Source organism: Triticum aestivum, chromosome 1D (assembly GCF_018294505.1).
Source record: "Triticum aestivum cultivar Chinese Spring chromosome 1D, IWGSC CS RefSeq v2.1, whole genome shotgun sequence".
Classification (NCBI taxonomy): domain Eukaryota; kingdom Viridiplantae; phylum Streptophyta; class Magnoliopsida; order Poales; family Poaceae; genus Triticum; species Triticum aestivum.
This window is the reverse complement of record NC_057796.1, coordinates 489,388,764-489,402,586: the sequence shown is the minus strand read 5'-3', so window position 1 is coordinate 489,402,586 and position 13,823 is coordinate 489,388,764. Positions and strand designations below refer to the sequence as shown.

The 13,823-nt window shown below is 46.6% G+C and overlaps 1 protein-coding gene across 1 annotated transcript; it reads right to left on the bottom strand.

The window, feature by feature from the left end:
• Positions 1-1,117: 1,117 nt before the first annotated feature.
• Positions 1,118-12,808, bottom strand: LOC123183348 (uncharacterized). The gene is made up of 3 exons (XM_044596140.1): positions 12,440-12,808; positions 1,794-5,378; positions 1,118-1,636 (listed from the first exon to the last, which is right to left on the bottom strand). The coding sequence occupies exons 1-3, from the start codon at positions 12,586-12,588 to the stop codon at positions 1,348-1,350; spliced, it is 4,023 nt and encodes a 1,340-aa protein (XP_044452075.1). The 5' UTR covers positions 12,589-12,808; the 3' UTR covers positions 1,118-1,347.
• Between the last annotated feature and the right edge of the window lie 1,015 nt (positions 12,809-13,823).

The following is a 13,823-nucleotide window of genomic DNA, read 5'->3' as shown; positions in this document are numbered from 1 at the left end:
GGGCACACATCACAGAATGCACCTACTGAAAATTGGACTTCCATTATATAAAAAAGAAAAGAAAATTGGACCGGGGTCTGGAGTTTGGAAAGGTCACCTTTGCGTTTTCGTTTGATGAAAACGGAAAACAATAAGGCGCGACTGAGGAGAGGAGGACTATTGCAGCGGGCGGACGCATCGCGGGAGGGCGGGAGGGAGTGTGACCTCCTCTGCCCGCCGACGAACGTGGAGCTTCCACCACGAGGCCGAGGATTCGCTGGGTTCCAGAACGAAGGCGACCCCCCATCTGTTCAGCAGCTCCGCTGGGTTCCATTTTACCAACCCCTTGAATCCGCTGGGATGGGAAGTTTTGTTTGCGACTGTAGGTGATGGACATGTACACATGCTGCCGGTATTCAGTACTGAGCGACACTCCATCTCACGAAGCAACCACATACGTACATGACAGTTGAAATCTGAATCTGGATTTTGTTTGCTATTGCACGGGAGGAAAAGCGTAGAGAAAAGAATAAGATATGAACACAGTTTACAGGTGGTTAAAGTTACTTCTTTATTTACAACCAAATCGAATTTCAAAAGTAATAAATATGAGCACAGCTAAAGTATCCCGCTCTTCGATTTCACCGACCCCTTGAATCCGAACCTATCTGGGATGCAGGGTTCGGTTCTGTTTGCGAGTTGGGACTGTAGGTACATATGTTGCCAGTATTCAGTAGTGAACGGCACCCACATACATGTTGAAATTTCTGAACTATGCTACTCCCTCCGTCCTCGAAAGAGTGTTACTTTCAACTTTGTTGAAAAGTCAAATCTTTTTATGTTTGACCGTATACAATAATACATCAACATTTATGCCATCAAATTTGTAGCATTAGATTAATGATAATACATATTTTCATCATATACCTATTTGGTTTCATAAATATTGATATATTTTTGCACAAACTCGGTCAAACTTTGAAATAGTTTGACTCTCCAACAAAGTTGGAAGTACACTCTTTCAAGGACGGAGGGAGTATGCTTTACAGAAAAAAAATGGAAAATAAGACATCGAATCCTCAATCTGGTTTTTGCTTGCAATTGCAGGTGAGGAAAAACATAGAAAAAAAAAGAACAGTGAAAAAAGTAAATATGAACACAGTTTGCAAATCGATGAAGTTATTTCTTTACATCCAAATTGAATTGCGAAATTCAAAGTAAAAGCAGTAGTATTGGAGATTTTAGTCCAAACTCCAAGCCCCCCAACAATGGAATTACTCCAATCCACAAATTAAGTCACAATGTATAAGCAAAAACAAACAAGACACAAATCACAAATGTTTCCCCTTTCATCCTTCTTTCTCCTCATCAGTGGCCGGTTGGCGGATACTCTTCTAGAACTTCATTGGCCTTTGGTTGTTCGACTCTTTCGTAGAAAAGAATGTAGGCCTGACACTCCAGTACCTCCTCGAGCAATACCTCTGTGATGCTCTCGTCACTTGCACGAAACCACGTGGGAGTGCCACGGCTCTCCTGCTGCTGGCATCCAATCTGGCTTGCTCTCACATAAGCAAAAAAGTGTCCGTCACACAACCTTGGCCCACTGTGTACAATGACAGCAACCAGACGATACTTGTACTCGTCATCCTCCACATGTCTGAAAATTAGAGCAAAAATAGGTCAGAGCTTTTTTTCTTGAATTGAAACCGTAATAGATGTGTTATCCATTGAGATATGACATTTAGAAAGGCTAAAATCTTCACGCACAAAAAAAAACGAGAAGCTAAAATCTTAGCTGTATTGAACTATTATACCTAGGGTCCATGAACTTTATTATATCAAGCGTATCCTGAAAGCTCACGCGGTCTTCCAACTTGTCTGGCCTATCTGCGTGGGAATAGTCGAATCTCTTCAGTTGAATGGTTAGTAAAGGTGCAGCCTTGCTAATGCGATACTGCACTGTTGCATCTCTGTATATCTTGTCTTCTTCTTTCTGGTTTTTATGGCACTGTTCCATTTGATTTGCATAGTCATCATGCACCTGTAGTTTTCCGTTGTTCTCATCTGTTGCTCTTGCTTGTCTATCACTGTTAGCTAGATGGCTACACTCCTCCTTTCCGTATGTTATGTTGTCCGGCTGTTCAGGTTGTCCATTGTTGACTGTTGTATCTTCTTGGTTCAAAGAGGTGTTTCTAGCAGCAGAAGCAGCTGAACAGTCCATGCAGTGCCAGTCCACGATCACTCCAGCGGCATATAAATCCAAACAGTCATCGACTGATGCAGGCTTCTTTGTTGGTATTGCCAAACTGAGATTAAGGTCCTCAGTGGTAACTGATGTGTGCTCACATTCTTTACTGGAGACATGTTTATCAGCCTGGCAATGGAAGAGTGACTCAACTATTGTAGGTTCCTCATTGTTCAAACCATCTAGCAAGGAAACAAGCATGTTGTTGCTGTCTTCCATCACGCCAGGTCTGAAATCTGAATTCATTAAGCACATATGTAAGAAGAGCTTCTCTGGATTCAGCACACCTCTTGTGCCATTGGTATTTGTTGTCGTTATGAAGAGCTTCTGTAGTTCATGACCAAGGTTCCCTTTCAGAGCATCGGGTCCTAACATCCTTGCACGCAGCTTATCAAGTGCAAGGAGACTCTGCAGCACTGCATTGAAGTAACATGTGTTCCCGCCATTCTGCATCCCTCTGACCCCCATACTGCCACCTTGCCCATTCTGATGATCAGCCGTATCTGCGCTTGGCGTTTCGGTCCACCCATTCCTCTCCTCTGCATCAACTTGCTGCATCTCTGATCTCTGTATGACAGCTTCCTCTCTTTCTTTCTTTGGTCCTGCTGCACAAGTCTGCTGTGCATGCTGAGTGCTATTAGTTTGAACACTGTTATCCTGAGGTGGTGTTCCAGGGGCACCATTTTCATGCAAATCTTCCTCAGGCCATAATTTGCTCTTCTCGATTCCACAATGCCATAGCAATGCCCAGATATAGGTTATGAATTCCCCTCCTGACTCGAGGCACTCCTTGTGCGCCTCTGCGTTCCAAGTGGGGGCAATGTGCACTAGTAACTCTGCCCATACCCCAGACAGGATCTCCCAGCAGCCTTCTTCACTCTCTTGATCAATCAGTAACTTTCCCAGCTTTGCACCTTGTCGTACGACATCATCCTTCATGACGTTGTTAGCATCTTGGATGGCCTCGACTCCGACTTGCAACAGTTTTTCATACCTCTTCTGTAATGAGTCACAGTCCTTAAGAATACCATCACGAGCTTGTGTTACGGTTTCTTGGAAGACCATTTTGGGAACATAAAAGCTATCAGGGATCAGGTCGGGCTTTGAAACTAGCAGATATGCACAGTACCGAGACAAGCTATTGGCAGTGATATACATTTCCTGGATCTTATCAGGCAACTTCTCATTCACTTTCTTCTTTTCTTTCGTCTTCTCGTCCACATCCACAAGATATGGTTTTGATGAGCAGCAACTTGTCATGTACGACAAGAGGGAGACCAGGAACCCATGTTTGCTTAAATCGACGCCATGTGCCCGAGCAAGCTTCATCTCGCAGAGGCTTGTTGCTATGTGCCACACCAGGATTACATGTGAGCATGTGGGCAGGTCGTAGCAGGCCCAACCGTACCGTTTCTTTCGGTCACAGTCTGCATCAGACAGTGATGTGATGGCCTTGGGCAGAGAACAACCACTTCTAATGATGAGCTCCTCATCTTCTCTATTAGGATTATCCGACTCATCTTGTACAATGCCAGGAGAGTTGAGCTTCTTTAGGCTTGCACATAGCCTCTTCAGTATTGCTGCCTTGATACATTCCGGCACATCGATGGCGTTGCTGAGTGTTGCTCCATCGTCCTTCTTTGGCACCATTCCTGTAGTTATGTGGTGGAGAAAATTCCAAAATCTTGCATCATATGACTCTAAGAAGACATACTGGTCAATATGTCCATGCCACTGCTTACTAGTTATCTTAGATTTGAAAAAGGATGATATTATGCCCTCCATACATCTGTTTCTAGTGCGCTCTTCCTTCCACTGAGCATAGCTGCAAACAAGGAGTAATCTAGTCCAGTTTGAGACTAAGTAGCTGACCATCTCCCAGATCTCTTTGAACAACATAAAAAACATGAATACCCATGTGATCATCATGTCAATATTGATCCCATGCACCACATGAGCCCGATCATTCTCTGGGGGCGTATAGACCTTACGGATGTCCACGGCAAGCCAGCAGACAACACCAAAGGTCACCGTGGAGAGAAGCAGATTTGAGAATAGAGAAAAGAACCCACTCCAGAAGACCATAGGGTAGCGGGAGTTGAAGTAGTCGTTTACGAAGGAGAGTTGCAGCTCCATGACCCTGAAGGCACGGTCAGTGTTCTGCTCCTCAAGGATCTTAGTCTTAACTAGCTTTCGATTGATCCGGAAGATTTCTTGTTCCAGTGTCACATCCTCGAGCCTGCACCGGAGCAATCTGGACAAGGCGAAGGCCAGAGAGAGATCCTTTGGGTCATTCCCCTGCTTGTTGCCCGGTTCTAACAGGTGCCTGCAACATCCCCAGATCTTGTCTAGGGTGACCAGTGATGATCTCTCTTGATTCGAAGCAGAACGACGCTTAGCTTGCTGGACATTCTGGGCAGTATCAATATACATGACATACCGTGGCTTCTTGAAGTTGATGCTCCGTTCGGTTTCTCCATGGACCAAGTATTTGTATCCTTCCATATTCTCTGGGTTGCAGTCCTCTGGTTTCCAGTTGCTAGTGTGAGGGCCGGCACGCATGTGCTCTTTAACGACCTCTGAACTCTTGCCATGCCAGACAGAATTGAGCGCCAGAGAATGCGCTTGGAATCTGTACCAGCTCCTCAGTATCTGCAGAGCCAAAAGCGACCAGAGTGGACGCGCAAACCTGGAGCCACGTGACAAGTTTAAGAAGGCCGATCCCAGAAGCTTCACCACGTTCCTCCACTCCATGAACCGTCGCCCATGGCGGTCATCAACACCATAGCCAGAGATGAAGTCGACATTGTAACGGAAACTAACAAGGACAAGGGCCCAAACCGGAAACAGTTGATTCTTGAACTTTGCTGTTTGCATGGCCCCCAACACGTACAAGACAATAGAGTCAGAGACGGCATCCAAGATGCTAAAGATTGTTTTCATGATTGTGTTGTGGATGTAGCGACGAAAGACATCTATGATGAACATCACAAGGAACAAGAGTGTGACGAGGACCACAAGAAACTCAATCCGAAACAGGACGTATGTCTCCTTGTTCAGCATGATGAACATGGATGACACAGCATCGCGGATGTCTTGGATACCCATCGTACTCCTAGCTCGCTTGTGTCCGTTCCTATTGGGTAAGCGGAGCCTGCAAGGCCAATTCATCGAATATATTCACAATCAAAGAATTTAAGAGAATGGACTTGAACACATATGGTAGTAGAACTTTGTCTGCATGGTCAAGACGAGACCATCCAACACTTATTTTTGATTGCCATGTAGCTCGCTTCATGTGTAGTATCTCTCAAATATTAGGACATGGTTTCAAATGTTCTCAAATTCTACTGTACTTTTTTTGACCGGAACTGGCAGGAGCTCTGCCTTTTTCATTATAGGAGAGGGAAAGCTGTACAAAGTTTCTAAGCAATAGAAACAGGATGAGGGGGGGAAGCAGAGGGTAAAATTAGCCTGGGCTGCTAAACAGCCCCACTACTCAAAATGACCTACTCCTCCCATAACGACCTTCTCAAAATTCTAATGTACTTGGTTGTGCCAAAATAATGTTTTTTTACAATAAGTTTTCTCTCAACCGAATCAGGTCATCTTAATATATGGTTGCTACAATCTGTTGCTATGTTTCATTGTGGATCCAATGTATTGATTTGGTATCGTGGATATTTTCTTCTCCTCTAAACTTGTCAAACATTACAAAGTTTGACCAACTTTATAAAAGTGCTATTTTGAAATAGCAGGAGTACATAGCCCTTTTTTACTCTGAAGATTTTTTTACCAGGAGTATGATTTGTACATGTAAGATGTAACTAGCTATAGGGTGTTTCCGATAAAAAAAATTAACTACAGGGTGAATAGTGAGCAGTTGGTACCTGGACTCAGTAGCTAGGCGAGGGATGTCCCGAGGGAGGCAGGGAACATACTCCTCTAGGTTAGCTAGCTAGGTGCTTGTCTGTCCAGAGGCCTCATTCTTATGGAGAAGATACCAGCAGCTCTAGCTAGGTGGTAGTCTGATGGTTGATTGAATAGTCATGCATACGTGACTTGGGCAAATTGATCAATCATAGGTGATAGGTGTGGTGGTCAGTCTAGACGTTTACTGCAGTGTGTTTGGTCAGTCTTGGGACTTAGTCTAGACGTTTACTAGTATTTGGTAGGAATGTGTCACTACCTTAATTTGGGGCCACTTACCACGTGTTTCCGTGGGTGAAACGCGTGGATGTATGCCGCGTTGTTTTTTTCTTCTTCTATCAGTCTTAAATGATTGTGATAATTATAATTGTATTTTCTATCATTTTAAGTGACTTCTACTCCCTTCATTCATAAATATTTGTTTTTCTAGACATTTTAAATGGACTACCACATACGGATGTATGTAGACATATTATAGAGTGTAGATTTACTTATTTTGCTCCGTATGTAGTCACTTGTTGAAACATCTAGAAAGTTAAATAGTATTTAGGAACGGAGGGAGTATAATCAATTGGATGATCAACATACAATGATTATTTGATGATCAATTAGGCTAGTCAATAGTCATGCTGCCTTATCTTAAAGAAAAATTTGGGTTTTGATGCATGTTAGGTTGGGGCGTAAAACAACACCAAACTAATGGTTGGTTCTTACACTCACTGGTCATATGATTGTAGAAAGAGAAAAGTATACCTTTCGTCCCTTAACTTTTAGCAAAGTCTAGATTTGATCCCTCAACTATGAAACCGGACAATTTGCATCCTCAATTCTCTCGTCTTATCTGGTTTTAGTGTTGACTCGGCCGGTTTTGACCGGTCAAAGCTGACGTGGCAAGGGAGACCCGACCTGTCCCGGTTCCTCTATCTCGCGGATGCGCTCGACCCCCCGCCGCCGGCGAGCGCCCCTTGCGCCGCCCTCCTGTATTCTCCACCTCCCCGTTCTTCCCCTTCTCTCCATCCCGACTCCGCCTGCTCAGCCGCACAACCCAGCTCGCCTCGCGCCGCCATCAGCGCCTCGTGCGCGCCCCCGCCTATAGTCCGGCGAGTCGCCGCCACGCCTTCCACCGTCTGCATCGCCCGATGGCCACCAACCCGCTCCCGTCCGCCGCCCTACCCTCTTTTGCCTCCTGGACGCTCGCGTTGCACCCTCGACCTTGCCCCGCGCGCCATGGCGCTCCGCCACTGGACAGGAGGGGGTGATAGAGATGCCCAACAGGAAGGCGGTGTTCCTCGTCGACGCCTACGACTCCTTCCTTGCCGGCTGATCGCACTATGCCAGCACTCCTCCGAGCTCCACGCTACCATGGCTGCGATGCAGTGCATCCTGCGGCGCACCTACCGCGCCATGTCCTGTTGGAATAAGCCACGGTATGAGTGGTGATCATGTGCCTGTGCCGCACTGATCGAGCCTGTCGCCGATCCGTTGCCGCGTCGCGTGCAACAGCCAGGAGTGCGTGTGTGGCGTGTGCGCGCGCGTGAGCTAGCAATCTGTTGCGATCCAGCCGCGCATGCAGCTCGTGCTCATGCAGCAGGGCGGGGTGGGCTGCGCGTGTACGAGCACCAGCCCGGGTATAAAATTCGTAGACTGCTCGATGGTTGCCAATCAGTTGTAACAGTTTGTGCTGAAAGAAAATTTTGCCGTACGCATAGCGGGTGTTCATCGCCAAACACCAATGCTCCTCTTTCTTCTTCCTACGTTCCAGCGTGAGATCAAGAGAGAGCTAGGGTTAGACCTGAACATGTCCGACCGCTTCGACTGTGTGGCGCACGGCCTTGCCAACGTCTGGCTCAAGCGCGAGGCCTTGGTCACGTTCCCCATTGCCAATTACCACTCGCTGCGGGCTCGCTGGCACATGGCCAGAAGCAGCAGTAGCGCGAGCCCGCCGGTGCCGGCTATGCCATCTGGTTGTCGGACTTCGTCGATGGCCAACAAGGTGCTTGATAAAATGACCACCATGAGAAGAAGAAGATACGAGGGGAGAGAGAAAGGACATGATGAGGTGGCACTCAACAGGAATACCAGGGTCAAAACCATGCTAACTCAGGGCAAATACCACTTTGAGTTGGGGGAGGGACGGAACTTGTCCGGTTTCAACAGTTAAAGGTGCAAATTGTCTGGTTTCAGAGTTGAGGGACCAAATTTAGACTTTGTCAAGAGTTGAGGGACCAAATTTAGAAATGCCACCAGAAAAACATATATTTACAACTAGAGTATTGGTAACAATAATGGAACTCGCAAGGTGTTATTGTGGTGGTGGGAGCAATTTGGAGTTAGCTATATAGTGTTTCATAGGAATAAAATTTTCCTCCTGCTACATGCAGTTCCATGGCAATATAATAACATGTATTTATCTCTATTTCAAAAATATAAATATGTAAATTCGTTTTATGATTCTAACACTTTATTGGAAGAGTAAAATCCTTCACAGCCCCTCCCTCCCAACTAAGCAGTTACCTTAGGTGACTTTGGTAAGATATATAAGTACCATCTTATGGCAATCTCGTCGCATTCAAATGTGGCATCTAAATTCTCACGAAGACTAGGGATGTCGGTCAATGCACGGCTACTCCCGGGTGCGTAGAAATACGTAGCAATCATAGAAGCTTCCTTCTGATTAGCGTATATGATAAACAATGACTTTAGGTCAAAGGACCACGATGGCGAGAGGGACGTACCACTATGTCTCTTCTGGACAATCAATTGTTCCTACCAACTTTATGTGAGTATACTTCTGGACGCGCTAGTCTCCAAGTCAATAAATGTTGGAACTTGGAAGGAAAACTCTGAACGCGCTAATTTCCAAGTCAACAGACGTTGGAGGAGGAAAAGTAATTCTTCTGAACCTGTGAAATTAGTTGTCCTTCGAAACTGGTGTTTGAGTAAACCTTCCATTCCAAACAACACACACACACACACACACAGAGGGAGGCAGGGAGAGAGATAGAGAGAGAGATGTGGTCCGCAGGCACGATTGAAGATACAGTCATGGCTACCATGAAAAGGCTGTTTAAGATGGACAGAGTCACCCATGTGGCAAGCGTGGAGCTGTGGGTGTTGCTGACAACACTGCTGCTGGTGGTGAGGTTCCTGCTGGACTGCTTCGGGCCGTGGAACGATGACAGGGCCATGGCGACCACCCTCCAAGTCATCGAGATGCTCAACTACTCCATGGTGCACTACACCTTGGGGCTGATGCAGCTCTCGGCGAATAGGGTGAACGACTACTTTCAGGTCTGGGCGGTGCTGCTGGTAACCCTGCAGTACAGCGTCAAGACTGGGCGCCTGTATCGGAGGTCGAAGCAGATGCCGCTGCTGGATCTCATGTCCTCTTTATGGGCAGCCAATCTCCTCCGGATGCAGACCTTCTCCCTTCTCAGGATTCCTCTCTGGTTGATATGGGCCCTCAATGCAGTTCGCATCATTTCATACTTTGCTTCATCCGATAGGGCTGCCACCATCAACCAAGACAACACCAGGCTGGTTAGCGACTATATGCGATACGAGCACACACTCGGTCCCTCTCCCTCTGGTGATGCTGCCGGTGAGTTCAGGATGCAGTGGTGCCAGTACTTGGTCCGTGGGGAAGACTTGGTGCTTCATGACACCCAACTGGAGACAAGTGCACCAACGCAATACAGGGTTCGGTTGGATCCAAATAATAACAAGCTTGTGACCATACAGAAGATATGGGATGTTGATGCTGGCAGCAGTCGGTTGCTGGGTGACACCACAGACACTGACCACCAGCTGAAGGATGTCTGCCTCTCATTCGCCCTCTACAAGCTGCTACGCCGCCGGTTCTATAATCTACCGATACACGAGGCCAGCCAAGAGAAGACGAGGCGGCTTGTCTTCGACTACATCCTGCAGGAGAACAGCAACAACTATGAGAGAGCATTCCGCATCGCGAAGGTGGAATTGTCCTTCCTCCAAGACTTTTTCTATAGCAAGCATGCTGCTATGTTTGCTGATGGATTTCCGGTCTTTAGTACGCTCATGTCTTTGTCTCTGGTTGCGGCTACCGGATACCTTGCATACCCTGTTCATTATATACCACAGAGGATGGATCAAGCCGACAAAAATATCATCACCCACGGGGTGATTGTCACTCGCATCATAATTAGCCTTATCATTGCCAAGGAGCTGTCAGAGGTCTATCTATATGTATTCTCGCAATGGACCAAGGTTCTGATGATCTGTATGCATGTCAAGCATCGGTGCTGGCAGCATCCAATGGTGGAGGCAGCAATGAGAATGATGTTCTGGTTCATCAGGGGCAAGTGGGATCACATGATCTTCCAGTATAACTTTCTGATTTCTGATTCAAACAGTCGGAAGAAATCTCCCCAACGCATCAAGTTGGAGTCAGAAGTAAAGACGGCGATATTTGAGTCATTTAAGGGCCTGCAGCAGCATCCAGAAAGGTTGGAATCCTACTTCTTGAATGCCTTCAGATCAAAGGAACACCTTATGCAGCAGCTAACATGGGCAACTGAACTGGAGGCTGATACCCACAGGATACTGGTCTGGCACATCGCAACATGCTTCTGTGAGATACATTTCTCTGACGGAGTACTAAAACAGAAGGTTGTATTGCTTAAAAATGGGCCCTTGGCCAAGAAATCAACAACTCCAGAAGACGTGTGGCCTCAGTATTTAACTGCCGTCAGCTTATCCAACTACTGTGCATATCTGCTTACCAAAGCATTGGTGCCGGACAATGGCATTCTTGTTAGGAAGGTCTTGAATGCAGTACGCATGGAAACCTTTCGTGCTACTTATTGTTGCTTCTCCCAGTCAATGCATGACGTTTACGAAAAACTTATCAAGATTGCCACTAAGCCCTCTGAAGAGCGTGAGGAGGTGGTCAGTGAAGACGGTGAAGCCCCTGAGAATTCGGTAATCTATGAGGAAGGGGTCACGGCGGCTTATGATGAAGAAGATCCCAACGGAATGGGAAATGGCGACATTTACAGTTCCATAACCAATGACCAGGTACCTAATTCAAAGTCCGAGGAGGTGGTCAGTGAAGAGGGTGAAGCCCCTGAAAATTCAGTAATCTACGAGGAAGGGTTCACAGTGGCTTCTGATGAGGAAGATCCAAATGGAATGGAAGGTGGTAACATTTATGGTTCCAAAACCAATGACCAGGTATCCAAAAGTGGAGATACTATGAAGGCTGATGATGACATCCATAATTCGATAATCCAGATGGGTGCAAAGCTTGGGAAGCAGTTGATAGAGATTTACGAAGAAGACAGAATAGACCTATGGAAGGATCTTGCAGCGTTCTGGACAGGTTTCCTCCTTGACTTGGCAGCCTCAACCAGAGCAGCCAAGCATAAGACACGACTTGTTGGAAAGGAGGAACTCATAACACAACTGTGGGCTTTGCTGTCTCATGCCGGGTTTCTCGGAAATACCAGGCACGGGCAAACACTCTTAGACCCAGAAGACCTTGATGATATTGACCCGCTCAGATGATGAATTTTATGAGGTCGGTCCATCCTTGCACGGTCTACGCCCGCAGGTTGTCATGCCGACTTTGCTGTTGTTTTTCTGCAACCAGGTTTCCTTTTACTGTACCGTGCGCATCAAGTTTTATTTGTATTGCAACGATTTCGATCAGATTTCCTTCCAGTGTATCATGCCCGACAATTTAGTTGTATCGCAACGATTTCAGATTTTCTTTCAGTGTACCATTCAAAAACAATTGAATTCTCTCATTGTATATTTAGCTTGGCACATCTGTGGTGCATCCTTGCACCATGCCCCATGTTGTATTTTCAGTTTGGTTGTTGTGTCTTCAGCAGAGCAGACATTACCTTCCAGTGATATGCACAGTTATTTAAATTGTACTCCAGCATTTCGTGTGCCATGAATAGAAGAGAGAATTTGGGGCCTGATGTATGTCATTGAGGGTGCTAAAACTGCATGAGCCAGCCAGCAATGGCATCCAGAGTTGGTTGGATAGATTACTGGATGTTGATAATCAATTTGTGCCTGGGTCTTTAGGTTCATGTGCTATGTATAGGGTTCAGTTTAATCTGCAGGGCTCATAAGTTTGGGTGATACTAATATACTATCTGATCATGGGCATGGGCACGGCAAAACCGACAACCTAGAGAAAACGATTTAGGTTCAGTCGACCTACTGACGATTACACTGTATGAGTATGACCATCGAATGCTAGAAAAGAGTGCCGAGGATAAAATCCACCCAAACCTGACATTGGAGCTATCCGACGAAATCAGTGGTGGTGGCGATTTCTCTCCTGGCTCCGCGCCCCGGAAATTGCTCCCAACTCCGTTCCACCCGTGCCTCGTCTTCTCGGAGCCAAGCCTCCCCGCGCGCCCGCCGGCGGCGGACACCATTGTCTCGCGCGGCAAGCCCTCCCCCGTGCGCCCGTCGACGGCGAACCGGGGCTTCCCCGCGGACGGGGCCGAGCACCATTGCCTCGCGCCGCAAGCTCGGCCGGCGTACGAACCTAAAGGGGATCGCAGAATCAGTCTGTGACGGCGGATGGCGGCGGCGCGTCGCCTGAGGAAGAAGCGGAGCAGAGCAAGCCGGCGAGGAATCCAGATCAGCTGCCGAGTATATGTGGGTGGGCCCAGGGATGTTAGGTCCTTTTAAATCGAATTTTGACAAGTTTATAAATCGGAACTGCTTTATATCCGCCGTCAGTTTTCTAGCCAACTGGCGCAAACGCGCTGGTCGCCGTTGGATGAGGCCCACAGATCTTCAAGCAGAGGAGAGGAGACACGTCAGATCCGGAGGCCGTTGGGTAAACAATGTTGGCAGGTTTTGCAAAGGGATTAAAAGAGGAGAGTTGCATCTGTTATTTGCCAGCACTAGCAACTGACTGAAGTAGCTCGGTCTTACTCCATCCGTTCCTAAACATAAGTCTTTTTAACGATTTCAATACAACTACATACGGATGTATATAGACATACTTTAAAACGTAGATTCATTCATTTTACTCCGTATATAGTCACTTATTGTAATCTTTAAAAAGACTTATATTTAGGAACGGAGGGAGTATATTGCAACCGAGAATACTAATTTGCCATCCCAAAAAATGATTTAAAAAATTCCATGCAAAAATGCATCTTAAATTTTCCATTGTGCATAGGATGAGTTGCCATGATCTGGGACTAAAACTAGTGAGTTATTAAAATTCCAAACATGCCAAAAAAAATTAAGGGGTAATTGCAACTTTATTCAACTACACATAGTCTGGGATCTCGTCCACTACAATATAAAGAATACAATTAGGTGGTGTTTTGTACCAGATAACAGTACTCTCAGTGCTAACCCCCTCTCTAGCTAGGCCATGCGCTGCAGCGTTTGCAATCTGCCGTACCCACGTTACCTTATGCTCCTGACTCGACCGAAGCATCTCCTTTATCTCTTTCACATACGGTCCAGCTACTGAAAGGTTCTTGTTCTCGTCATTTAGCATGGCAACGACTCCTTGGTTGTCCAGCTCTACATGAACTCTCTGCAGGTCCATCTCCATCGCCATTTGCACTGCTCTCCTTGTCGCTGGGATCTCTGACATTTCCGGGTTAGTGATGCTTGGGAAGAACACCGCAGTCCCTCCTCTGAA

What these genes read in the sequence shown, in the direction of transcription:
- LOC123183348 (XM_044596140.1), bottom strand. Translation starts at nt 12,588, where the DNA reads ATGGTGTCCGCCGCCGGCGGGCGCGCGGGGAGGCTTGGCTCCGAGAAG. An exon ending in TCGGATAGCTCCAATGTCAG is followed by an intron (nt 5,379 to 12,439) that starts GTTTGGGTGGAT and finishes TTGGCCTTGCAG; the next exon opens with GCTCCGCTTACCCAATAGGA. An exon ending in ATAAAGTTCATGGACCCTAG is followed by an intron (nt 1,637 to 1,793) that starts GTATAATAGTTC and finishes TCTAATTTTCAG; the next exon opens with ACATGTGGAGGATGACGAGT.